At 48.8% G+C, this 27,040-nt stretch overlaps 1 protein-coding gene and 1 long non-coding RNA gene across 4 annotated transcripts in view; one reads left to right on the forward strand and one right to left on the reverse strand.

Annotated features, from left to right (window-relative positions):
- The window catches only part of LOC140715210 (uncharacterized), a 42,327-nt gene extending 41,409 nt beyond the window's left edge, over positions 1-918 (reverse strand). The window contains exon 1 of the long non-coding RNA XR_012096083.1: positions 608-918. This is a non-coding gene — a long non-coding RNA (uncharacterized lncRNA). The remainder of the gene's footprint in view (positions 1-607) is intronic.
- LOC140715209 (kazal-type serine protease inhibitor domain-containing protein 1-like) lies at positions 1-26,133 on the forward strand. 3 transcript variants are annotated; one of them, XM_073027069.1, is made up of 5 exons: positions 1-149; positions 7,247-7,854; positions 22,707-22,867; positions 24,911-25,058; positions 25,963-26,133. In XM_073027069.1, the coding sequence occupies exons 2-5, from the start codon at positions 7,356-7,358 to the stop codon at positions 26,043-26,045; spliced, it is 891 nt and encodes a 296-aa protein (XP_072883170.1). In that variant the 5' UTR covers positions 1-149; positions 7,247-7,355; the 3' UTR covers positions 26,046-26,133. The 3 variants fall into 3 exon arrangements, with proteins under 3 accessions (XP_072883170.1, XP_072883171.1, XP_072883172.1); XM_073027070.1 differs by lacking the exon at positions 1-149 and adding an exon at positions 1,139-1,282; XM_073027071.1 differs by lacking the exon at positions 1-149 and adding an exon at positions 5,942-5,962.
- The last annotated feature ends 907 nt before the right edge of the window (positions 26,134-27,040 follow it).

Below are 27,040 nucleotides of genomic sequence, written 5' to 3' on the forward strand. Positions count from 1 at the left end.
TGGTTTCCTCTTTAAGCGTGGCTGGGAACTGGGCTCTGGCCAGTCAGAGCGAGCGGATGCTGCAAATCCAGGGAGCGAGTGTAACGGGCTGGTAGCCCGGCCGAGTCTTCATTGCGGATCCGGCGATCGCGGGAGCGCAGCCGGCGGAGGTAAGGAGCGGATTCGGGCCGAGGCCGGTCACCTCGCCGCCAGTCCCGCTCCGGCGGAGCCCGGCCGCCCTTCCTTCGCCGTCTCCGTCCTTCACGGAACCCGGAGAGAGAAGCCGTGCGATGTAACAGCGGCAGAGATGGTCAGACAAGGGGAGGGGGGAGGGGGAGCGAAAGAGAGGCAAGCAGAGGGTACACGGGAGTGAGAGTGGAGAGGGGTAGAGAGAGAAGGGGATACGGGAGGAAGGAGGGAAGACGGAGGGAGAGTGGATGGGGTGGAACAAGCATGTTAGGGGAGAGGGGAAGGGGCGACGGCGGGATGTTTATAGGGACAGACAATAGTTCGCAGATAGAGACCGGGAGGGCGGGATCGCGGACGGAGAGAGACGAGGGCAGTGACACACACACACACCCCACAGAGGAATATCAGACCAGAAATCAGTTTGCAGAGATTTTTTCACCTGCACATCCTGTCCCAAAGCCTCGGACCCTGAGTGATCGTTAACTCTCTCTCTCTCTCTCTCTCTTTCGCGCGTGCTTCTACCTCCACAGCTCTTTCTCTGTAGCTGTTACACTTTGTTCTGCACTTTGATATTGTTTTCCCCCAATACACTGTACAATGCATTGATCTGTATGAATGGCGGGCAGGACAGGTTTTTCACTATACCTCGGTCCATGTAACAATAATAATCCGATTTATTTTCTCATATTCCATCTATTTATTTCCCCATCGCTGTCCTCTCTCAGTCTATCACCGCCACCGACACCACCCCTTTCCGGAGCTGTACCTCGCGCTCTAGTTGTCTGTGTCTGATATGCGGACTGTCCCTGCTCCTGAACATTTGTACAAAAGGAGACAGCGGCAACCAAAGAGTTAATTCAAAAGTACCCCCATAAAAAAAGTGCTGGGAGCGCTTTGCTGGTCAGGCACGTGTGGAAGGAGAGAGTTTGAAGTTTCAGGTCGTCTTTAAAGCAGCCGCTCTCGTCAGAGGCAAGGTCCGTTCAGTGGAGCTTCAGTGAGGCATCAGCGGCACCGCTCAGACCTCAGTGACTTCTGAACGAGCTAATGTTGTCTGAGGAAATGGGGACTTATTGAGCCCAGTGCTGCTCCTGTCGGTGGGATTCCTCGGGGAGCGGTAGGTGCTGCGTTCGATGCAAACTACAGCAGCGACTGACCGACCCCGTGAATTACCAGCCCGAGTTTCTTACAGCTTTGCCAGTGCGCCCTTTCCGGAACCCCTCTGAATTCCCTATTTCTTTCCTCTCCTCTTTTTTCGCTCCCCCCCTTTCCCTGAGCTCCTCCCCCATCTTTGTTTCCCCCCCCCCCCTCACTCTGCCTTCTCTGTTTCCGCTCTTCCCTCCCTCCCTGGTTCCGTATTCGGTCCTCACTAGGAAGTCCAGGGAACTGTGGGATCATAGAGCATAGAGAACATAGAAAACCCACAAAACTGTGCCGAGCGTGCCGTACCTTAGAACTAACTAGGCTTACTCATAGCCCCCTATTTTTCTGAGCTCCATGTATCCATCCAGAAGTCTCTTAAAAGACCCTATCGTTTCTGCCTCCACCACCGCCGCCGGCAGCCCATTCCATGCACTCACCACTCTCTGCGTAAAAAAACTTACCCCTGACATCTCCGCTCCCCTATGAACTGTGGGATCATCCACTCCCCTGGCCTCATTGATTGAGACCTGAACCAGATAAATTGTCCAGGGGGCTTAAAATCCAAGCCACCAACAATGGACGCGGATCCTACTTCATCTCTCTGCTGAGTGTTAATCCTGGGATGGGGAAGGATGGAGCTGGATTCCAAGGGAAAGGGGTAAACAAGCAGGGATAGGAAATGGGGAGATGGGGGTTTGTGATCACCTGAGGAGAACTTTGGGAGAGTTGACAACCCTGGAGTCTGGAGCAGAAATGGGTGACGAGTCAGAGGGAGCTAAGTTTAGAAGAGGAAGGGGTTTGTTCAGTGGAGGTGTTTTGAGGAGTTGGGTTGGGAATGGGAAAGATGCTGGACGGGCTGGGCTGGTCGGGATTTGATGGATTGAGCAGGAGAGGTGGGAGGGGATATTGAGGGATATAGGGGGTGGGGTTGGGACTATATGTTTGGGGGTTGTGGGATGAGAAAGTGGAGAGGAATATGGGCAGGTGGATGTTAAGTAGGGTTGAAGAATATGGATGAGGGATGAAATGTGATTTACTTATGAATGGTGGTGGGAGATTATTTTACCTGCTTACCTAAGTTCCTTGGGAGGGTGTGTGTGTGTGTGTGTGTGTGTGTGTGTGTGTGTGTGTGTGTGTGTGTGTGTGTGTGTGTGTGTGTGTGTGTGTGTGTGTGTGTGTGTGTGTGTGTGTGTGTGTTTCAATGCATCACATGCGACTGGGTGTCTGGCAGAAACTGCTGCTGTCTCCCACCACCACAAGCAAGATAACCCTGGGGTTTGGGGAATAATGGGGTGCCACACGTGGTAGCTGAAGCCCCATCCCACTAGCCCCGAGAGCAGGAAACTCCCCTCCCCACCCCACCAGCGCTGGTAATTGGAATCAGTTCAGTAATATCTTCACTCAACTTTGAACTAATTCCACAACCTATGGGCTCACTTTTCAGGGACCCGACATCTCATGTTCTCAGTATTATTTACTTACTTATTATTACCCTTTTTTGTATTTGCAGTTTGTCCTCTTTTGCACATCGATTGTTTGTCAGTCTTTGGTGTAGTTTTTCATTGATTGTTATATTTCTTTGTTGTACTGTGAATGCCTGCAAGAAAATTAATCTCGGGGTGGTATATGGTGGCATACAGTATACGTTCTTTGATAATAAATTTACTTTTGAACTTTTTCAATTCTACCCCCCCCCCACCCCCACCATCACACCAGAGACTGGAATCATTAAACCACAGAACGCGTGGAAAATTGAGCAAGAGGTAGAGAGTGAGTTTTGGAGGGAGGAGGTAGAGTGGGTGGGATGGACGAAAGGAGTTCAGAATCAGAATCAGGTTTAGCAGCACTGACATATGGTGCGAAAGTTGTTAGCTTTACAGCAGCAGCACAATGCAATACCCCTGGGGGGGTGGGTGCGAATTACAGTAGGTATATATCTGTATATCGAATAGTTAAATTAATGCAAAATCATGGGGTAGTGTCCATGGGTTCAATGTCTATTCAGAAATCAGATGGCAGAGGGAAAGAAGCTGTTCCTGAATCGCTGAGTGTGTGCCTTCAGGCTTCTGTACCTCCTCCCTGATGGTAACAATGAGAAAGGGGCATTTCCTGGGTAGTGCAGAACGCCGTCTTTTTGAGGCACTGTTCCTTGAAGATGTCTTGAATACTACAGAGGCATGATAGGGCTGACTAACTTCGCCACTCTCTGCAGCTTTGATTCTGTGTAGGAGAACCAATCCCTCCCCCGCCGTACAAGATGCTGATGCAGCCAGTCATGACGCTCTCTATGGTACTTCTAGTGTTTCAGGCGACCTCAAGCTCCTAATGAAATATAGCCACTGTCTTGCCTTCTTTATAGCTGCATCAATATGCTAGGGCCAGGTTGGGTCCTCAGAGATATTGACACCCAGGAACTTGAAATTGCTCGCTCTCTCCACTTCTGATCCCTCTATGAGGACGGGTTTGTTTTACCTTTCCTGAAGTCCACAATCAGCCCTTTGGTCCTGCTGACCTCGAGTGCAAGGTTGTTGCTGCTCTAGCCGTATATCTTGCTCCTGTACGCCCTCTCGTCACAATATGAGATTCTGCTAATAGTAGTTGTATCATCAGCAAGTGGTAGTTGAGCCGTGTCTAGCCACGCAATCGTGGGTGTGGAGAGAGATTGTGGTGCGCCAGAGATAATCATCACCGAGGTGGAGATATTTCACCAATCCGCACAGATTGTGGTCTTCCGGTTAGGAAGTCAAGGATCCAATTGCACAGGGAGATACAGAGGCCCAGGTTCTGCAGTTTCTTTGAACAGAACTGTTAAACTCTGAGCTATAGTCGACAAACAGCATCCTGATACAGACTTTTGTATTGTCCAGGTGATCCAAGGTCGGTGGAGAGCCAATAAGATCGCGTCTGCTGTAGATCTATTGTGCTGATAGGCAAATTGCAGTCAGTCCAGGTTCTTGCTGAGGCAGGAGTTGATTCTAGCCATGGCCTGCCTCTCAAAGCACTTCGTGACCGTAGATGTGAGTGCTACCGGGCGATAGTCGTTAAGGCAGCTCCCACTGCTCTTCCTGGGCTGTTATGGGGAGACCGGAAGTTTAAGTGGGTTAGAGAGTGAAAGGCAAGTCCAGAGGGAGAGTGGTGGAAGTGTAAGGACGTGAGGGATGAGGACGGACGGGAGGGATTAAAGAGGGAGGACAAAGGGGGGGGGGGGGAGTGGAGAGAGAGTGAGAGGGGCTCTGTCTGTAGAGAATTAGAAAAATAACTTTTTAGGATGAGGATAAGAATCTGATTGCAATCTGTCGAATATTGAAAGGCCTAGATAGAGTGGGCGTAGAGAGAATGTTTCCTATGGCGAAGAAGTCTCGGACCGGAGAGCACAGACTTGGAATGGAAGCACGTCCCTTTAGAACAGAGATGAGGATGAATTTATTTAGCCAGAGGGTGACGAATCTGTGGAATTCATTGCCATAGATGGTTGTGGAGGGCAAGTCCTTGTGTGTATTTAAAGTGGAGGTTGATGGTTCTTGATTAGTCGGTGCGTCCAAGGTTACGGGAAAAGCAGGGGAAGGTGGTTGAAAGGAATAGTAATCACCCATGATGGAACGCCAGAATGGTCTAATTCTGCTCCTAAGTGTTATGGTCTTATGTATAGGGACGCCTGGATCACTTGCTATGATTCCGATGCTTCAATACTTTCCCCTTTAGCAGCTGGTGTCGATGACTGGAAATTCTGCTATCAGGGGCATCATTAACCTTGTTCGCACTCAGGCGCCAACTCCACAAACCTCCTTCCAGCCCGCGTCATCTAATCTTGTTAACGATGTCTCCAGGCGCTGAGCCCTCGCCTCATCCACCCTTCCCAAGTGACAGTGCCCACCCCGACCTGTCTCTCCTCTCGGAGTGAAGAGAACTCTCCTGACCTGTGCTCCTCTTTCCGACAGTTCCGGTACCTTAGACAGTGCGGCTCGCTGATTCCACCCCCTCCCCCCACACACACTCAATGCCCCTCCCCTGTTCCTTCTGGCTTGCTCGTTCCATCTCCATCTCTCCGTCTTTCCTTTCTCTCTCTCTCTCCTTCTGCCCGTCTTCCCCTCTTCGCCCCTCTCTCCTGGTTCCCTCCTCCCTCTCCCCCATCCCATTCCTGCTCTCGCTTCAGACATTGTGGCCAGGATTCCTTTTACTTGGTCTCCCTCCGGAGACCAAAGCTGACATCATTCTTTTCAACAAACGGCTTCAAGTCTCCGTCACCCTGGCAGGAGCAGTCATTCAAAGAATATTCAAGCCTTTTGCCAAAGGCTCCCTCTCCAGCCCCCAGCCACAACTTCGTCTCTCCTCCCCGCTCCCTCCCCCTCCCCGCGCATCTCCCCGCTTCCTCCCGACGCAGGCGCTCCGCATTCCGACTGCGCTTCCCCAGAGATCGGCCACAAGCCTGCAGGATACGGCTCGGGTGTCACGTGCCCGAACCACGTGACCCCTGTTCCGGCCTTGAATGTTTATTTACATATCCGTAGTGTGCGTATAACTTCAATCGGAATGCATAACAAATCAAATACGTCCATCCGTGTACAGGATTCCTACAACTGCAGCTCCCACTGTCCCGCAGTGTCTCCGGAGAGTGGACATCGCATGCCCGCTTTCCAGAGGCCCCTAGACACGGGTATATACCGGGCAGAAGGACAGGAAATCGGCTGTCTAGGCCGATGGGGAGGCCCTTGGTCTCTCCCCCTCTACACCGGGTGGGGCGTGAGGCTGAAGCACAGCCAGGCTTCAGGAAAAGCCCCTTCAGACACTCAAACAGGGGCTACAACGTTCTCTACCCAGGACCCTGATGTAAAGAGGAAGGATTCCAGTGTGGAGAAGCTCCATGGGGACGCCAGACCTGCCCCCTTGGCGTGTAAAAACAGCAGAGGCGGGTGGGGATATGCAGGCGCATCTCTGAACGGAATTCCCTCTCTGTGATACAGAATTGTGCAGTGGGCATTTAATACGGAACCGGCTCCCGAGGAGAGTCTCCGGACCGGTCCCGATGACCAGTTCCAGCCTGAATGGGGCCACATCCAGAAGCCCTCGCGACTCTTCAGGGTGACGGGGCGGCCACGGTTTGCTCCCTCCTCCATCGTCCAGTCCATCCAACCCGCTGCCCTCCTCTGGCGGGGAGCGCAGGCGAACACGTTCCCCAACACCACCCCCCACCCCCACCTGGTACGGTATGTCGTCGTAAAGGCAGCTCTCCCGGGAGCAGAAACACACCGTCAGTCGATGGGGGTGGTCTGTGTCACCCCGGGGTCCAGAGCAAAGTCGGGAAATGGACCGGGCTCACACAACCCTCCGAGCCCTTGGACCTCCTCCAGTGAAAAGGACAAGGGTAAAGGGACACGGCCACCGGCAGGTTTCCCTCCTGAGTCTGAAGCCTTCCTGACTTGAAGTTTTTCAAGTGTGTAGTCTCTGGGTCTAAACCCCTCTCTAGCGCACTTTCACCAGAAGGACCGCAGGGGTACACCACCCCTCTCCGCTTTCTCAAGGGCAATTGGCGTGGGAAGCTTCGAAGCAGAGCAGCCTCTGTGGAGGGAAGTAGATAATATAGTCCCCGTTTCAGGTTGAGGTCCCTCATCTGAACTGAATGATAGAGGGAGGAAGGGAAGTGGTGGGTCAGGAGGTGATGGGTGAGGGGGTATGGATGGAGGGAGAGAGGAGGAAGAGTGACAAGAGGCTGGGAGAAAAGAAGTGGAGATGACCAAGGAATCTGTTGGGAGAGGAGGGCAGAGTCTGGAACTAAATAAAGGGAGGTGAAGAGGGCAGATGTGAACAGTGGAGGTGCAGTCAGGATCAGATGCGGTTGAGTACCCATTGAGGGGTAGCGGCTGGTGTAGTGGGAGTAAGTGGGCTTGTTCTGTTCCCGAACAGCAGCGTAACCCTTGCCATTTGCAAATTCCTCTTTCAGGTTCCGAGTTGTGAGAATCATGATCCAGGTCTGAAGGAGCTGTTATTCCTGGGAAGACCAGTGAGATTCCAGGGAATGAGCGTGCTCCGTAGACCAGGCCCAGCCAGAGATGATGAAATCACCTCTCTCCGCTCTCGTTAGTCCGATCCTGCTCCTCTTCATCAGCGGCATCCCGCTGGGCTCGGGATGGGTCGCCGTGGGACCTGTGGGTGACACCCATCCAGGGTGGCAGAGGCTGCTGGACGAGGGCGACGGTTGCCCGGACTGTGAGGCGGAGCTATGCACGTCTCCCCGCGGCTGCCTGGCCGGGCTGGTGCAGGACCCCTGCGGCTGTTGCTGGGAATGTGCCAACATCGAGGGGCAGCCGTGTGACCTGGACAACACCAACCACTTCTACGGGCAGTGCGGGGAGAACTTGGAATGCCGGCTGGAGCTGGCCGGCTTGAAAGAAGGGGAGATCCCCGAGCCCCAGTGTGTGTGTCGCTCCAACCAGGCCGTGTGTGGTTCCAACGGCCAGACCTACCCCCACATCTGCCGCTTCCAGGAAGTAGCTAATGCCAACCAGACAGTCAACCTCAGCCTGGCTCATGAGGGCCCCTGCGAGGCAGGTAGGAGGGATAGCGGTTTGGGGTCAGTGCCAGAGGCAACGCCTTTTCACTCAATGCCAAGAGTCTTTGATCTTGGAGTAGGTTGATAGGTCAGAATGACATGGTGGACCGAAGGGCCCATTATATGCTCCATATTCTAATACCTACAAGAAGACAGTACAATAGAGTGATACAGCACAGAAACAGGCCCTTCGGCCCAACTGATTTATACTGACCAAGATGCCCATCCTATTTGCCTGTATTTGGCCCAAATGGTCTTTCCTATCCATGCAGCTGTCCAAGTATCTTTTAAATGTTGTTAATGTACCAACCTTAACCTAAAAAATTATCCCTTAGGGTCCTAATAAATCTCTCATCTTAAACCTATACCCACTAATTTTCAATTCCCCAACCCTAGGAAGAAGACTCCTCATTTACCTGACCTCTCTCCGCCCCCCCCACACGATATTTTACTCCCTTATAATATCACCATGCTTTCCCGTACACCCCCAATTAAAATAGTCCCAATATGCTCAACCTTTCTCCATAACTCATGCCCTAGGAATCGTCCTTGTAAATCTCACTACTCTTTTCAGTTTAATGGCATCTTTCCTCTAACAATTCTGTCAAAACTGCACACGATATTGCAGCCTCAGTAACATCTCGTACAACGGTAACATGACGTCTGTACTTGGTAAACACAAGGGGTACTGCAGATGCTGGAAATCCAGAGCAACACACAAAATTCTGGAGGAGCACAGTAGGTCAGGTACCAACTAGGGAAGGGAATTGACGTTTTGGGCCGTGACCCTGCATCAGGACCTGATGCTCTTGACTTGGTCAGTCAGGGCACCTGTGCTTGGTGCAGACTGACGAAGGCCATTGTGCCCAAAAGCCTTCTTCATTGCCCTGTCTACCTGTAACACCTACCCCTCCCATTTGACCATAAGATACATAGGAGCAGAATTAGGCCATTTGGCCCATCATGTCTGCTCCATCTCTTTGCCAATTATAGTAGGTATCTCCCTTCTACACTGATGCAAAGCCTGGACCTGAAATGCCTACCAGATGCTGTCTGGTCTGCTGAGTTCTTCAGGAAAATAGGAACAGGAGGAGGCCACTCAGCCCCTCAAGCCTATCCCACCACTCAATATGACCATGGCTGAGCTGCTCATCTGCTCCTGTGTCCCAACTCCCCATTGCCCAGAATCTGTCAGGCATTAAGGTCAGGTTTATTTGTCAAATATACATCAAAACATACAGTGAAAAACATCAAATTTATGATGATCAGTGATGACACGTCCTCGGCGCCAACTTAGTATGTCCAAAACTCACTAACTTGTACAGCTGTTGGAATGTGGGAGGAAACCAGAGCACCTGGAAGAAACCCATGCAGTCATGGGGAGAACATGCAAACCCTTTGCTGATACGATGGGAACTGAACCCCAGTCTTACAGCTACTGCTGTAATGTAATGTGTTAGCTACCACACTACCGCACCGCCCAGGTTCTCCAGCCATAGATAATGATCTAGCCTCTACAACTCCCAGGAGCAGAGAGCTCCAGGGATCCACCTCCTGTTGGCAACAATTTGCTTCTACCTTTTTAACACGGGAGTGCGTCGACGTCACAGCGGCTGCTCGGCTGCCCCACTGTTCACAGCAGAGGTTTGTAGACCGCTTTGACCCTCCCTGCTTTCAATGGGGGAACTGCAGCAACCCTCGGGTGCACAGCAAGATCCCACGAGTAGTGATGAGGCAATCAGACTCTCTCTGCACCCACCCCGGCGGTCCAACACTTTGCTCAGGTATCTCATTAGTGGGGCAGCTGCATGGTGTGCACTTCTTGTCACCCCATTACAGGGCGGATGTGGGGGGCTTTTGGAGAGACTGCAGAAGAGGTTCACCTGGATGCTGCAGGGATTAGAGAGAATTAGCTATAGGGAGAGGGTGGATAAACTTGAGTTATTTTCACTGGAGCAGCAGAGGCTAAGAGGAGAACTGACAGAGTTTTAAAAATTATGGTAGAGTAAACAGAGTGACCATCCACATGATCTCCACCCCTCATGATTTTAAAACCTCTGAAAGATCCCCCCCCCCCCCCCCTTCAGCCTCCATCACTCCGGGTCCACTCTCCTTAAGGCCGGGTAACTTCCTTGTGAAGCTTCTCTGCTGCAGCTTAATTAGCGTACACAAGACATAGGAGCAGAATTAGGCCATTTGGGCCATCAAGTCTGCTCTACCATTCCATCATGGCTGATGCAATTTTCCCCTCAGCCCCAGTCTCCTGCCTTCCTGTATCCTTCATGCCCTGACCAATCAAGAATCTATCAATCTCTGCCTTAAATATACATAAAGCCTGTGGCAACAAATTCCACAGACACATCACTCCCTGGCTAAAGAACTTCCTCCTCATCTCCATTCTAAAAGGATGCTCCTCTATTCTGAGGCTGTGTCCTCTGGTCTTAGACTCTCCCACCATAGGAAACATCCTCTCCACATCCACTGTATAAAGGCCTTTCAACATTCGATAGGTTTCAATGAGGTCATTCCTCATTCTTCTGAATCCTAGTGAGTACAGGCCCAGGGCCATCAAACGCTCCTCATAGGACAAGCCATTCAAACATGGAATCATTAGTATTTAGTATTGTTCAGCATTGGAGAATCCACAGGTCTTGCAAGACAAGTTCAGTTGAAACAAATACAGGCTCCTTAGAGACATGCCCTCATGGCAACTAGGCCCACAGTGACAGTCATGACTGCAATTCCCTTCTTGGCCAAACAGTACTGGGTGTGAGAGGCCTACAGGAACTTATCAGATAGCAGGGGTTTTCCTGTTGACATGGATGTGAGAGTTAGAGCCACGGAGTAGAACAGCACAGAAACAGGCTCCTCTGCCCATCCAGACCATGCTGAACTCTAACTCTACTGTTGCCTTGACCCGCACCAGAAGTACACCAGTGCCATCAATGTATTTATCAAAATTTCTGTTAAATGTTGAAAACAAACCCACATCCACCATTTCCACTGGCAGCATATTCCACACTCACACCTTCCTCTGAGTGAAGAAGTTTCCCCTCAGTTGTCGTAAAATATTTCACCCTTCACCTTTAACCTATGACCACTAGTTTAATGGCAAAAGCCCAGTTGCATGTACCCTATCTATACCCTTCATAATTTTGTATACATTAATGGAAGGGAATTAATGGAAAAGGTTTAGAAAAAAACTGCCCAGGTGGAACATGGGCACAGAACAGATCTTTGCAGAACACTACTGGCCACTGACCTGCAGGCAGAATACATTCGACCCTCTGCCTTTTGTGGGCAAGCTAGCTCTGAATCCTTGTTTTCCGAGATGCCATGCCTCCTGACTTTTTGAATGAGCCTACCTTAGAAAACCTTTCAAACATCTTACTAACATTCATATATGCCACATCCATTGCTCTAACTTCATTAATCAGTTTTGTCAATTCCTCAGAAAAGTCAATCAGATTTGTGAGGCATAACCTACCCTTCACAAAGCCATGCTGACCATCCCTAATTAAACTAAGCTTCTCCAGATGCTCATAATTTCAGTTTCTAAGAAACTTCCCCAATAAATTGCCTACCATTGATGAAACACTCACTGTCTATAATTCCCAGGAATTATAAAGGTAACCCTTTTACCCTGAACAAAGGTTACCACTCTCCATTCTTCTGGGACTACTCCTGTAACCAGTAAAGTCACAACCATCCTCATTTCACACAGTAATCTGGGGTATAACCCATTTGGACCCTAGGATTAATCTATCATAATATTTTTCAAAAGTTCCAAAACCGCCTTTTTCTTAACATCAACATGTTCCAGCACATTAGCCTGTTCTACGCTGATCTCTCATTAGTCAAAGTCCCTCTCACTGGAAAGTACCAAACCAAAGTGTTCATTAAGGGCCTTCCCTACTTCCTTCAACTCCAAGTATATGTCTCCTCTTTTATCTCTAACTGGAACTAACATCCTTCTGTTCTTCACATACATATAGCATGCCTTGGGACTTTCCCTAATCCCATTCACCAAGGCCTTCTCATGCCCCTTTCCAGCTCTCCCAAGTCCATTCAAAGCTGATTACTGGCTACCTTGTAACTCTCGACCCCTGTCTGATTACCGCTTCCTCAACCTTAAGCTTCTCTCAAGCCCTTGACTAGATGCTCCACATCTTCTGTCAATCACGGTTCCTTCATCTTTTCCCTAACTCAATGGGACAAACCCTCACAGAACCCCCCTGCAAACGCTCCCTAAACAACCTCCACAATTCTGTTGCACATTTTTGCATGAGTACCCAATTTATGCTCAGCAATTTCTGCCTAGTGGCATTATAATCCCCTTCCCTCAATTAAATACTTTCCCCTACCATCTGTTCCTATCTCTCTCCAAGGCTATGGTAAAGGTTATGGAGTTGTGGAAATGCTCCCCCAGCTGATCTATTCCTCACTGCCTTTGTTGCTATTGGGGGTCTATAGAATACTTTCAATAGAATGAATTCTCCCTTCCTGTTCCTAACTTCCTCCCACACTGGCTCAGTAGACAATTCCTCCACAGCACCCTCCCTTCATGCAGCAGTGATCCTCTCCGATTAGTAATGCCATTCCCCCACCTCTCTGACATTGCTCCGTGTCCTTTTTGAAACATCTAAACCCTAGAACATACTCTAGCCATTCCTGCCCCTATGACAGCCAAATTTTCTGTACTGGCCACAGCTGCATAGTTCTGTGTACTAATCTATGCTCTAAGACCATAAGACCATCAGGCATAGGAGCAGAATTAGGCCATTTGACCCATTGAGTCTTCTCCGTCATTCAATCATGGCTGATCCTTTTTTAAATACCTCACCCTTGTTCATGATACTTTTTTGTATCAAAATAGACACACTTTAACCCATCCAACTGACTGCAATTTTGCCCTATCAACTGCCTGTCCTTCCTCACGGTCCCACTACATGCTGCATCTAGCTGTACATGAAGTGCCCATCTTCTGACTAATCATTCTGTTTTCCACCTCCCTGCCAAACTAGTTTACAAACTTCCCCAACAGTTCCAGCAAATCTGCAAACAAACATAAATTAAGCATTAATTATATACAATTTTTGCAATAAAGATCACAATTAGAACAACAAATAATTTATTTTAGTGCAGAGTGGTCGAAGTGGTTGTCGTGTTGCTGTACTGAAGTTGTGGTTATGACTTTGCTGGTTGGTTCAAGAATCGGAGGTCGAAGGGAGGTTGCTGTTCCTGAACCTGGGGGTGTGGGGCTTCAGGTACCTTCTGCCTGACAGTAGCTTCAAGAAGATGGCCCAAATGGTGGGGATCTTTGATGGTTGTTACCTCCTGTAGATGGTATTGGTGAGGGAAGTGGGGGTGGAGATGAGGGAAGGGGCTGCTTACCCTGACTGCCCGCCTCTTCCCACTGGCTGTGTCTGAGCCCATGGACTCTTTAAGAGGGTGAGTAGTTGGGGTGTCCACTAATGGATCAGGGTTTCCATCACCAATGGACACTGGGTGGATTGGTGTGCATTGTGGGTTAATAGTTCAATGGTTCCATTTGATATCAGAGAATGTATACAATATACAACCCGAAATTCTTTTTCTTCACAGACATCCACAAAAACAGGAGTGCCCTAAAGAATGACAGAATGAAAGAGTGACAATGTTAGAACCCCAAAGCCCCTGCACGAGCAGCAACAAAACATCAACCCCCCCACTTACTTCAGCAAAAGCATCAGCACCCTCCACCCACCAAACAATAGCAAAGAAAGACCATGATCTGCAGTACAACAAAAACTAATCGTTCTCCTGACAATTCGACATACCACAGGCTCTCTCTCACCTTGAAAAAGAAAAAAGAGGGACACTAAAGGTAGAAAAGAGCTGTTTCTGCAGATAAGCTCAAAGAAGCCATCCAGCCCCATCTGAGCTCCGCACGCTTCATGTAAGGGTGCCATATTGTAAACCCTACCTTCTATAAAAATGCTATTCCCTTTTCTCAGTCTCTTCTCCTCCACTGCATCTGTTCCCGAGACAAGGATTTCCATTCCAGCATATCAGAGATGTCTGCCTTCTTCAAAGGACAGGGTTTCTCTCTCTCCACTATTGATGCTGCCTTCACCCGCAGTTCCTCCATTTCCCAGACAGTGATAGAGTCCCTCTTGTCCTTACCTACCGCCCCATCAGCCTCTGCATCCAACACATCATCTTCCACAACTTCTGCCATCTCCAAAGAGGTCCAACCACTAAACGTATCTTTACTTCCCCACCCCACCCCTCTGCATCCCATAGGGATAGCTCCCTCCACATTTCCATTGTCCATTCATCCCTCCCACTAATCTCCCTCCCAGCACTTAGACCTGCCCATACATCTCCTCCTTCACCTCCATTCAGGTGCCCAGACAGTCCTCCCAGGTGAGGCAACACTTCACCTGTGAATCTGCTGGGGTCGCCTATAGTGACCAGTGCTCCCAATGTGGCCTCCCCTACATTGGTAAGACCAGTCATAAATTGGGGAGGGGGGCTGCTTCATCAAGAACCTCCTCTCTATTAGCCACAAGTGGATCTTCCTGGTGGCCAAACATTCCCATTCCCACTCCCATTCTGGCATGTCCTTCCATGGCCTCTTCTTAAGCCAAGTGACACCACCATCAGGATGGAGAAGCAGAACCTTGTATTCTGTCTGGACAACCTCCAACCTGATGGCATAAATATTGATTTTTCCTTCCAGTAAACTAATTCCCTCTGACCTTCTCCCCTGTCTATTACTTCCCCCTGGGTCCCCTCCTCCTCCCTTTCCCCTACAGTCCACTCTCCTATCAGATTCCTTCTTCTCCAGCCCTTAACCTTTCCCACCCATCTGGCTTCACCTTTCACCTTCCACCTTCCAGTCAGCCTCCTTTCCATCTCCCTCCCCCTACCCCACCCCTTTATTCTGGCATCTTTCCCCTTCCTTCTCAGCCCTGAAGAAGGGTCTCGGCCCAAAACACCGACTGTTCATTCATTTCCATAGATGCTGCCTGACCTGCTGAGTTCCTCCAGCATTTTGTGTGTGTTGTTCTGGATTTCCAGCATCCACAGACCTTCTCATGTTTATAATTATCTTAATTGACTGGTAGGAAGCGTCAGCCCAGCCTGCCTGTTCCAGAAGGACCCGGCGCTGATTGGTTTGTAAATTACTTTTGACAGATGGTCATTACTTCTAATTGGAAACAAAATCCAATCATTTTAGATGGATCCTGGTTAATTGAGACATACCAGGACAAGACCATTTTGGCCCAATAAAGTGGCTGCCCCAATTAGCCAAAGTTTCATGGAACTAGTTAAAAACGTATAAAAAAGACGAACTACCATTTAACTGAGTAACAAATTATGTATTTAAATGAAATAAAGAACAAATTAGAACACTGTCAATGCCACCGCAGTACTATAAGGCTGTGTATCAGTTCCTAACAGTTATCCATGGAGGAATTCATCCAGTATATGCTGTTGTGTCCTTTTGTTGAGTATAAATGAACAAAATCTGCGCAGACACCCGGTGTAGATCATGGACTGCTTCCATGCAATGTTATCGATGATTGCATCCTCCAAATTTTCATTTTAATTGCAACATTCAAGGTGATTGTCAGTGCCTTCAAATACTTCATAGCTTCTAACTTGTTGAAGTGGTAAAATCATTTCATTTTCACTCCCAGCATTTTCTGGCATCTCTAATTCTGAGTGCCTGGAACTACAGCGAGCAGAACAATTCTGAATTGTCTTACTGCTCGCCGCTTGCCAGCTATCAGTGCCAAAAACACTGCTTTTTTCAACACAAGCACACGCAGTTGACGCTGTTTAAAAATCTGTTCACTCTGAGCACGGTGTAATGTCAATCTGCAACACGAGTGCACGCGACTAACACTGGTTGGAATCTGACTGGCAACAGTCTTCTGCACCAATCAAGCGGCCATGTGTCCGAAATAAATGAAGGGAAGCCTGGCTATTTTTCATGATTAGTTGTTCCAAATAAGCGGCTGCCCCGATTCACCAATGCCCCAATTAACTGGAATCCACTGCAGTTTTTCCACCTTTTTTTTGTTGGAGAAAAAGAAAGCAAAAAAAAACCACCCCAGAAAGTTAGCCAGCTTATCCCGGAGCTGTGTAAAAGAGGCACCTGATTCCACTTCCCGTAGTGTGGTTGAGTTAGTTGGTGGGAAAGTTTTGACCTCTGCATCCAGAGAGTAGACTAGGCAGTGCTTGAGGAACTGGGCCATTTGGAGACGGTCTGACCACTCTCTCTACTTTTCCGGTTGACATGGAGGCTTACCAGTTCAACTGGAATAACGGTGAATGCCCCAGTGGCAATGGTGGAATGATAAAGAGTCGCAGAGAGATCTGGCATAAAAACGGGCCCTTTGGCCCATCGAGTGTGTGCTAGCCATCAAGCGTCCATTTAGCCTGATCATAGGGTCATAAAAACAGGCTCTTCAACCCATTGCATTCATTCACCCCTAGATTCTATCCCTCACCAAAACACTGTAAGACCACTTAATGTGGCCAATTGACCCACCAACCCGCGTGCCTTTGGGATGTGGGAGGAATGGTGTTGGGGAGGGGAGGAAAAGAATCAGCCATGATTGAGTTGTGGAGCAGACTCGATGGGCCAAATGGCCTAAGTCTGCTCCTATGTCTTATGGTCCTATGGAAACTGGAGCAGCCATGCAGAGGGAAGGAGAACGTGCAAACTCCGCACAGACAGTACGAGCGGGCGGGATCGCACTCAGCTCACTGAGTCTGTGTACGACTGTCAGAGAGTGGGTTCAGCTTTGAATGTCTCTAAAACCTGGTGGACAGGATACATACAGCTCATCAGGTTGTACCTCTAGTGTAAAGCAGTTAATGTTTGTGTCTGCACTGATTTACAGCTCTGGGTAAAAGTCACAGGAGGAAAAGACAAACTCCACCCAGATTGTCGGGAACTGTCTGTTGGAGGAGGAGAGTCAGTCAGACAGTTCTCCCAATGTATGGCCGTGGGAATAGCAGGAGAATGGGACTCTCTGGTTTACTGTGCAGGAAGAAGGCAGTATAAACTCAATGGGCTGAATGGCCTTGTGTGCCGGAACCATTCTCAACTGATCAACTCTGATCAGTCCCTGGGGTTTATTGCCTCCTCAACCCACTCCATGAGGTGGAAGTTTGGCACAGCACGGTAGCAGAACACTTTACAGTGCCCAGAAGATTGGGGTTCAATTCCGACCACTGTCTGTAAAGAGTTTTCACGCTTTCCCGATGAGAACGTGGCACACAGGGTAGCAAGGTGGTTGGCACGATGCTTTACTGTACCAGCGGCCTGGGTTCAATTCCCACCGTTGCCTGTAAGGAGTTTGTACGTTCTCCCCGTGACTGTGTGAGTTTCCTCCGGGTGCTCCGGTTTCCTCCCAATTTCCCAAGATGTACTAGTTGGAGGCTAAATGGTCATTTTAGATTGTCCTGTGATTAGGCTAGGATTAAAATCAGGGGAACTGCTGAGCGGCATGACTCAAAGGGCCAGAAGGGCTTATTGCATGCTGTATCTCAATAATGATTGTGAGGGTTTCCTCCAAGTGTTCTGGTTTCCTCCCACATTCCAAAGATTGTCCCCAGCACATCCTTGGACTGTGTTTGTTGTTGATGTAAACAATGTATTTCACTGTGTATTTCAATGTACATGTAAGAAATAAAGCTAATCTTTAAAAGAATTACCCTGGGTTTGGGAAGGTATGGATTACACAGAGGCAGCCATGCTCATGAGAGAGGAAGAGATTCCCAGGCTCCCAAGGTGCCTGTAGAGGGATGCAGAGGTCCCTTATGGGGTTAGCCTAGGTGAGAGACAAACCCTGACATCTGAGAGATTTGGGGACAATTCCTCACCCGGTGGGTGGGGGGGGTAAGTTTGGAGTTCTACACTCCCCTTCCCCTTCTCAACAAGCTGCAGAGGTTGGGCTTGGGCTGAATGGGCCGGGTACTCTGACAGCCTGTCATTGGGTCAGAGTGTTAAACTATACAGAACCAAGGCCAGGTAGGTGTCGTTGAACACAGTTCTCTTAGTTTCAGATGGAAGGGGAGGTGGGAATGATCAGTCACTGTGATTCAGACATAAATATTTCCCCTTGCAACTCCCTCTCCTGAGCAATTTCCCAGCTGCTGCCTCTCTGACTGTAATGAGCTTTTAATGATATCCTTTTGTGAGTCTATCAGTTTGACAAGTGTTTCTAATGGAAGGAAATGGCACTGTCCCAGCCATGCTCTCCCACTGCTCCAGATCATCGTAACAGATTCCAGGCTGCCGAAGGCCACATTCCGACTCTATTTTCCAAGAGTTTGGGCAGTTTTCCAGCGATCTCGGAATGGATGAGGAGAGCAGACTTCTCCGGCTCGTCGTCGGGTTGGAGGGAGAGGAGTGTGGGTGGGGGGGGCAGCTGGGTTTCCAGGGATCTGTAGCTGGCATAGACTGCAGTAATGGGCCGGGCAAGAGGCTGGTACACTCACCACCCCTCCAGACCCCGAGTCCTGCTCTTTCCCAGCACTGTAATAGTGGGCAGATAAGTTGCTCCCCCACACCCCCCTCACTCCTTTCTGGACTTCCTTTTAGGAAATCCCCTCTCCTGAGTTTAAAATTCCTTTCTCTTTGCCCTTCATATGTTACCAATGAAAACAGATCAAGTTTTGCAACCCAGTTAGTAACATACTTTGTTATCCTGTCTGAAAAGATGGATTATCAAGAGGCATCCGGGAAATTTTTGCTTTGACTTTTAACAGTGTGATTTTCTTGCAGGAGCACTCCAACTTCCTGTTTTCTTTAGCCACTAGTGAAGATTACCCAGGAGGAAGACCCAAATACAAGGATTTACAGTTTAACACGCAAAAATGCTGGAGGAACTCAGCAGGTCAGGCATCATCTTAGGAGGTGAAGTTTCAGGCCGAGAATTGATGAAGGGTCTTGGCCTGAAACACCGACTGTTTCTTCCCCTCCATAGATGCTGCCTGGCCTGCTGAGTCCTTCAACATTCTGTGCTACTCTGGATTTCCAGCTCCTTCAGGATCTCATGTTTAAGATTTTACTAACAAGAGAGAACCTGCATTTGCTGGAAATCAGGATTTCCCAGTGGCCACCCATTTTAATTCCGCTTCCCCTTCCCATTCCAATATGTCAATCCATGGCCTCCTCCACTGTCACAATGAGGCCACCCTCAGGTTGGAGGAACAACACCTTATATTCCATTTGGGTAGCCTCCAATCTGATGGCATGAACATCAATTTCTCTAACTTCCTGCAATGCCCCCCACCCCCCACTTCACCATCTCCCATCGCCTTTTCCCTCCCTCACCTTATCTCCTTGCTTGCCCATTGCCTCCCTCTGGTGCTCCTCCCCATTTTCTTTCTTCCATGGACTTCTGTCTTTTTCACCAACTTCCCAACTCTTTACTTCAACCCTCTCCCTCCAGGTTTCACCTATCACCTGGTGGTTCTCTCTCCCCCACCCCCACCCTTTAAATCTACTCCTCAGCATTTTTTCTCCAGTCCTGCCGTAGGGTTTCAGCCCGAAACATCAACTGTACTTTTTTTCCGTAGATGCTGCCTGGCTTGCTGAGTTCTTCTAGTACTTTGTGTGTGTTGTTTAAGATTTTACAGTTTATTGTTCAGTTAATGCACTCACCCTGTTCCTTCCATCTCTGCCCTTCATTCCCATCCCCTGCTCCCTGGTCTAATGAGGCAGCTTCACCTTCACCCATTCCCACTCTCACTACTCACTCTTCAAGTCTGGTTAACTCACAGCTGACCTGGGTCTCAGTACCAAGTTCCCTGTGTCCCTGATGCCTTTTGCTGTACTTAACTTTGTGTCCAAACTTCAACACATAAGACCATAAGACATAGGAGCAGAATTAGGCCATTTGGCCCATTGAGTCTGCTCCGCCATTCAATCATGGCTGAACCTTTTATCCCCTCCTCAGCCCCATTTCCCAGCCTTCTCCCCATAACCTTTGATGCTGTGGCCAACCAAGAACCTATCAAGCACTGCCTTAAATACACCCATTGACCTGGATTCCACAGCTGCACGTGGTAACAAATTCACCACCCTCTGGCTAAAAACATTTCACCACATCTTTCTTTAAAATCAGAATCGGGTTTATTATCACTGGCATATGACATGAAATTTGTCAACTTTGCAGCTGCAGTTCAATAGCAGAGAGAAAAAAATAAATAAAATAAAAATAATAATACTAATAAATAAACAAGTAAATCAATTACATATATTGAATAGATTTTTAAGAAGTGCTAAAACAGAAATACTGTATATTTTTTAAAAAGTGAGGTAGTAAATGGGCGCCCCTCTATCTTGAGGCTGTGTCGTCTTGTCCTAGACTTCCCCACCGTGGCAAACATCCCTTCCGCATCTACTGTCTCCAGGCCTTTCATCGAAAGGTTTCAATGAGATCCCCCCTCCTCATCCTTCTAAATTCCAGTGAGTACAGACCCAGAGCTATCAAACGTTCCTCGTATGATAGCCCTTTCATTCCCAGAATCATTCTTGTGAACTTCCTCTGAACCCTCTCCTATGCCAGCACACCTTTTGTTAGATGAGGAACCCAATCTAGATGAGGAACTCAAAACTTGTTACACATCAGTAGAGCAGAAGCATTAAAACATCAAACAGTACAGTGCTGGACAATGTTGTAGCAATGTGGCAATCTTGATGCCAGTTTATGCTAAATGCTGTGTATCACCCATATCCCTCCTTCCCCTTCATATTCATGGGTTTATCTAAAAGCCTCTAAAACTCCATTAATCTGCTAGTTTCTGCCACCACCCCTGGGAACCCAGTCCAGGCAGCTACCATTCTCTCCATAAAGCAAAATCTTGCCCTTCACGGCACCTTTAAACTCCCCCCCCCCCCCCCCCAACATTAACAGAATCCTCTGGTGTTAGACATTCCTACCCTGGGGAAGATTCCGACCATCCATGCTATGCTTCTAATAACTTTGAGAACCTCTATCAAGGCTCCCCTCGGCCCAATTTAACCCAACCTTTCACTCTACCTCACGCCCTCTAATCCAGGCAGCATCCTGGTGACCTCTTCTGCACATCCTTCCTGTAATGAGTGAGCACAACTGCACACAATACTCCAAGTGCAGTCTGACTTGTTTTATATCTGCAGCATGACTTCCTCACTCTTGTAGTCAACACTCCTACCAACGTCGGCAAGTGTGCCTTGCACGTTCTTCACTGCCCCCTCCTCTAGCGCCAGCCGCTTCTGGTGAGCTATGGCCTGGAACCCAAGATTCCTCCATAGCTCAATACCATTCAGAGGCCTACCATTAACTGTGGACTAACAGGGGCTGGATTAGTTCCGTGGAGGACTGCCAGAAGGGTGGTACAGTCATGTAGTGGTAAGTGTAACGCTTTACAGCACCAGCTTTAAGATCAGGGTTCGATTCCCGTCACCGTCAGTAAGCAGTTTGTATGTTCTCCCAGCGCGGTGTGGGTCTCCTCCCACATTGCAAAGATGTACAGGCTAGGGTCAGTAAGTTGCCAGCGTGCTGTGTTGATGTCAAAAGCAATACAAGATGGCGCTGGTGACAAATACAACAAAGAAAACAATCAAACTGCATTAATTACACTTTCTCTGCTAAACGATCACTGTAAGCAACAGGCTGTTACTCCCCTGTCGGAGTTGAGCTTTCGAACCGCCTGGGCGACCTGGCGCTTTTGCGGTGGGAACTGAAGTCTGGAGGGTGCGAGGCGGTTGCAGTGTGCTGTGTACGGGTTGAATCGAGGCAGCGGGGTCCGGGCCCGAGAGAGTGGGGAATGAGCCAGTGTTTGGCTGGTGCAGACCTGGAGGCAATTCGAAGCGAGGAGAGCGGTGGCAATGCAGAGTCAAAGCGGCGAGGCCCGGACCAAAGCCGGAGAGCAAGGAAAGACACGAGGTTTGATCGACTTACGCGCCGAGCTGAATTGGAAAAGTTGAGGTGGCGGGGCACTGGCCGGACAGCGTATCAAAGCGGCAGGGTCCGGGTCTGAGAGCAAGGTCCGGACAATTTAAACGCCGGGCCGGAGGCAAGGGACGATCCTGTTCATATCACTGCTCCATGAATTTTACTCGACTCTCCACTGAACTTCAGCTCGTTATTCTGTGGGGTTTACTCATCTCTGCACTGAACTGTGGCTGGGACCTGCACCTATCACAGCGTGATTTCATTTCTGAACGCTATTTGCTTACTTTCATTGTTTGCATATTTTTCCCCGCATGTTAGGTGCACGACTATTTGTTTTAATGGGTTCTATTGGGTTTATAGCTGCCTGCAAGAAGACAAATCTCACGGTTGTATAAAGTATACATACTTTGATATTAAATGTAGTTTGACTGTCCCCAGCATTTCCTTGGACTGTTGACACAAATTACACTTTTCACTGTATGTTTCGATATTTTGATGTAAGTGACAAACAAAGCTAACCTTAAATCATTATCTTTCAGATAAAGTTAAACGTTAAAGGTTTGAAACTCTTTCGGGTTGCTCACTTTGATGTCCACCCGGGAGTGCATCTCCACTGCCCTCTGATAGTGGGCAATCACCAAAGGGTTCAGATTCAGATGTATTTGACACATTGTGTTAAATTAATCACATATTCTATGACTTATGAAATTCGTCAGTTTTGTAACAACCAACACACCCACGGATGTGCTGGGGCAGCCCGCAAGCAGCAGCACACATTCAGGTACCAACATAGCCTGCCCACTATGTTCTTCAAGCACATTGTCCGCTCAATCCTGGCAACTTCCCTGGTAGTCTCTCTCTCTCTCTTTGTGAAGTGTGTAACGTTGCTCTTCTTGTCTCAGTCCCACAGATCATCTCCCCTCCATTCAGCATTTGGAATACCACCGGAGAGGACGTCATCTTTGGCTGTGAGATCTTTGCCTATCCAATGGCTGCCATCGAGTGGCGGAAGGAGGGGCTGGAGAGCTTCCTGCCGGGGGACGACCCCCACATCTCTGTGCAGGTATCTGCGGAACGCTTCCAATCTGTCACAGCGGGTTGACGGCATTCCGTCAGCAATCGGAAATGGGCACCCTGCCCGTGGCTGGTTAATGGGCACAGGCAGTGCCCAGGTTCTGGGAGTGCAGTTGCTCTGAAGGCTTTCATACGCCCATCGTGGTTGTTGGGTTGCACCAGAGTCCCGGTCCCGGGTTTTAAAGATTCCCAAGAGATAGGCCCTGGCTCTGGGGCAGGTTCTGGGCACATAGAATAGTACCACACAGCAGGGGCCCTTCAGCCCACATTGTTGTACTGACCCATATAAACCTGCTGTGCAACCAGTCTAACCCTTCCCATAACCCTCCAACTGTGGTACAACCAAGTACCAATCTAGATGTCCCTAAAGTATATGTCTCTACCATCACACCTGGCAAGGTGTTCCAGGCACCCACAACTCTCTGTGTATAGATAAAACATACCTCACACCCCACCCATACATTCCTCCAAATATCTGAAAGTTATCCCCCGCTCTCTGCCTCGGGAAAAGTCTTTGGCTGCTTACTCAGTCTTTGCCTCTTACCTTGTACACCTCTATCAAGCAGCTCAGGCAATGTCTGTGGAGATAGGAAAATCGCCTCAACTTTCCTCCACTCACTCTTATAAGGTTATCCACATCGGCTCTGTTGTCTGCCTCTCCTGATCTCATTTCTGCCCAGTGTTTGGGGGACTTGCAGAGATTGGGAAAATTGCCTCCGGGAGACCTGGGGCTTTAGTGGGCTGAGGGGGGTGCACTAGGGAAGGTGAGTTGTGGAATGGCTGGGGGTGGGGAATGGGAACGTCTGGAGAACCAGCTGTAAGCAGGATAACTCTTGTGGAAATGGCAAAAGGTTTTCAGCCATTGTGGAGGTTGTGAGGACTCTGGAATGGACTCCAGGCCAGAATGAGTCTAACAGCAGGACTCAAAGTCATAGTCCACTAAACACAGAAACAGGCCCCTCAGCCTATCTGGTCCCATCTCGTGGAATAACTCGTGCCAACCAGTTATTCTGCCTAGTCTCATTGACTCTCACCTGGACAAAGCCTTTCATTCCTGTCCCACCATGGGATGTACTTATTTTGTTGTTCAGTTGTTGAGTACGACTCTTCGTGACCTCATGGAGTCCATATGGCAGGATACGGAAGTAGATTGCCAGGCCCTTCTGCTGCTGCCCAGGTTGGGGCCCAGCTGGGTTTGAACTCAGGACCATCTGCCTTGAAGTCCACTACACCACCAGCCGGCCCACTGTACTTATACTTCTCTTAAACGTTCCACACTCACACCACCCTCTGAGTGAAGAAGTTTCCCCTCATGTTCCCCATTCAACTTTAACCTATGACCTCTAATTCTAGCCTCACCCAACCTCAGTAGAAAAAAGCCTGATGGCATTGACTCCTATCTATCCACTATGCTTCAGGGAGTAAAGTCCTAACCTATTCAACCTTTCTCTATAACTCAGGTCGTGAAGTCTCGGCAACACCCCTGTTCATTTTTTTCCGTTTTCTTTCAATCTTTTTGAAATCTTATTGAAGATGTCCAGAACTGCACACAATACTCCTAATTAGGCCTCTCCAATGTCTTATACAACTTCAACATAACATCTCAACTCCAGTATTCAATATTTATTTATGAAAGCTGATGTGCCATTCAAACTAGGATGACACTTCCAAGGAATTATGGATCTGTATTCCCAGATCCCTCTGTTCTGCTGCATTCCTCAGTGCCCTACCATTCACTGTGTAAGTTCAACCCTGTTACGTCCTCCCAAAGTGCAACAACTCACATTTGTCCACGTTAAATTCCATCAGCTATTTTTCAGTCCGTTTTTCTAGTGGACCAGGTCCCACTGCAAGTTTTGATAGTCTTCTTTGCTGTCCACTGCGCCCCTAATCTTGGTGTCATCCTCACCGAGGAGGCGTCTTTGAACTCCAGGGGTAGGTAGTGTTTAACCCTTCCTCAGCCGCCAGCCCCATCCTGTGGCCAGTCACAGCAACCAGTCCGGGTGACCCTCCTGTTTGTGTTTCACAACAGTTCCGAGGAGGCCCAATGAAATACGAGGTGACGGGCTGGCTGCAGATCCAGGGAATCCGCACTTCGGATTCGGGAACGTACCGCTGCTGTGCTCGAAACAGACTGGGGGAAGTCTCGGCAGCTGCCAGTCTGACAGTGGTCTCACCAGGTGAGTGAGGGGAGCAGTGCATCAAGCCACCGCCTGTCTCTTACCCTTCCACAGTGGGGTGGCATGGAACTAGGCCATTCAGCCCATCATGCCCCTTGTATCTAAGAGCCTGGTGGGATGACTCTCTCTGTGGACCAGTAGTTAAAGTGAAGGTGGGGGGAGAGTGGGGACAGTTTCAGTGTTTGTCTGCCTAATGATATCCCATCCCACCACATCGGGTTGGAGGAGGCTGGAGAGGGGTGGTGAGCAGAATTCTCCACCCCTCTCTCTCCATGGCCCAAGAACGCATGCCATGGGAGTATATCCCAGAGTGGACTATCTTGGGATCAGGCTAGCAATCTGGAGTATACTTTCCCATCTCCAACAGGACAAGAGACCTTCAACCTAGTTCTACCCATTAGACAGGTTATGCCCTGTATGCAGCCCATGGAGCCACCTATTCCCATCAGTATGCCAGCCTAGACTCATAGTCAAGGAGCCATAGAGCATTACAGCACAAATCAGGCCATTCGGTCCATCTAGTCAATACTGAATTGTTACTCAGACTAGTTCCATTGACTCCCACATGGACCATTGCCTTCCATAGTCTTCCCATCCATATACTTGTCCAAACTTCTCTTAAATGTTGAAATCAAACCTTCTGTGGAAGCTCGTTCCATGCTCTCACCACCCTCTGAGAAGAGAACCCCCCCCCCAAGTCCTTCTTGAAACTTCACCTTTCACCCTTAACCTACGACCTCTAGTTCTCCATCTCTTTACTTTGGGCTCCAGTCACTACCCACCCACTCTTTTCTGACCCCAACCCCAGCTTTATTGTAGCAGGGAGTGTTCTTAGATAGATAGATACTTTATTCATCCCCATGGGGAAATTCTTCATTCCTGTCGTTCCCCCTTTCTCTTTCAGATCAGCTGGGTGAGCTGGACACTCCGTGGAGACAAGCCCAGCCGCTGGTGGATGATTACTCCGATATGGACGACTATTACTGACGGCTAAACCAAGGCCAGCAGGGAGCAATAATGCTCGACTGGGAGGGAGCAATGGTTATAATAAAGTCTGTTGGTGTTACCCAAATAACTCCTCGATCTGACTTTTCATTTCTACTGGCTTCTGGGGGTCTTTGCCATGTGCAGAGAGTTGGTTCCCAAAGACTCCCATTGACACATTCATAGGACATTACAGCACAGTACAAGGCTTTGGGACTTTTAGCCTAATCCAAGATCAACCTAACCCTTCCCACTCACAAAACCGTCCACTTTTGTATCATCTACAGTATGTAGGTTAGTGGAAAAATAGAGGATTGGGAAGCTTTTTAAAAACCTACAGAGAGCAACTAGAAGAAATATTAGGAGGAAAAAGATGAAATATGAGAGCAAGCTAGCAAACAATATTGAAGTGGATAGTAAAAGCTTTTTCAAATACGTAAAATAGAGACGAAAGTAGATTATAGGACTGCTAGAAAATGAGGCAGGAGAAATAATGGTGGGGGACAAGGAGATGGCAGATGAACTAAATGAGTGCTTTGTATCAGTCTTCACTACGGAAAACATTAGCAGTGTGCCAGATGTTGAAGGGTGTGAGGGAAGAGAAGTGAGTGCAGTTACTACGACAAGGGAGAAGGTGCTCAAAAGGCTGAGAGACCTGAGGGTACATAAGTCACCTGGACCAGATGAACTGCACCCTAGGGTTATGAAAGAAGTAGCGTTAGAGATTGTGGAAGCATTATTAACGATCTTTCAAAAATCATTGGTCTCTGGCATAGTGCCAGAGGTCTGGAAATTGCAAATGTCACTCCACTCTTTAAGAAAGGATGAAGGCAGCAGAAAAGAAGTTATGGATCAGTTAGCCTGACCTCAGTGGTTGGGAAGATGTTGAGTCAATTGTTAAGGATGAGGTTATGGAGTACTTGGTGGCACAGGACAAGATATGTCAAAGTCAGCATGGTTTCCTTAAGGAAAATCTTTCCTGACGAACCTGCTGGAAT

This window comes from Hemitrygon akajei, chromosome 23 (genome assembly GCF_048418815.1).
Source record: "Hemitrygon akajei chromosome 23, sHemAka1.3, whole genome shotgun sequence".
NCBI lineage: Eukaryota > Metazoa > Chordata > Chondrichthyes > Myliobatiformes > Dasyatidae > Hemitrygon > Hemitrygon akajei.

Coding starts and splice junctions, on each gene's coding strand:
- LOC140715209 (XM_073027069.1), top strand. CDS start 7,356: ATGATGAAATCACCTCTCTCCGCTCTCGTTAGTCCGATCCTGCTCCTC. Junction 7,855..22,706: donor TGAGGGCCCCTGCGAGGCAG/GTAGGAGGGATA, acceptor TTCTTGTCTCAG/TCCCACAGATCATCTCCCCT. Junction 22,868..24,910: donor ACCCCCACATCTCTGTGCAG/GTATCTGCGGAA, acceptor GTTTCACAACAG/TTCCGAGGAGGCCCAATGAA.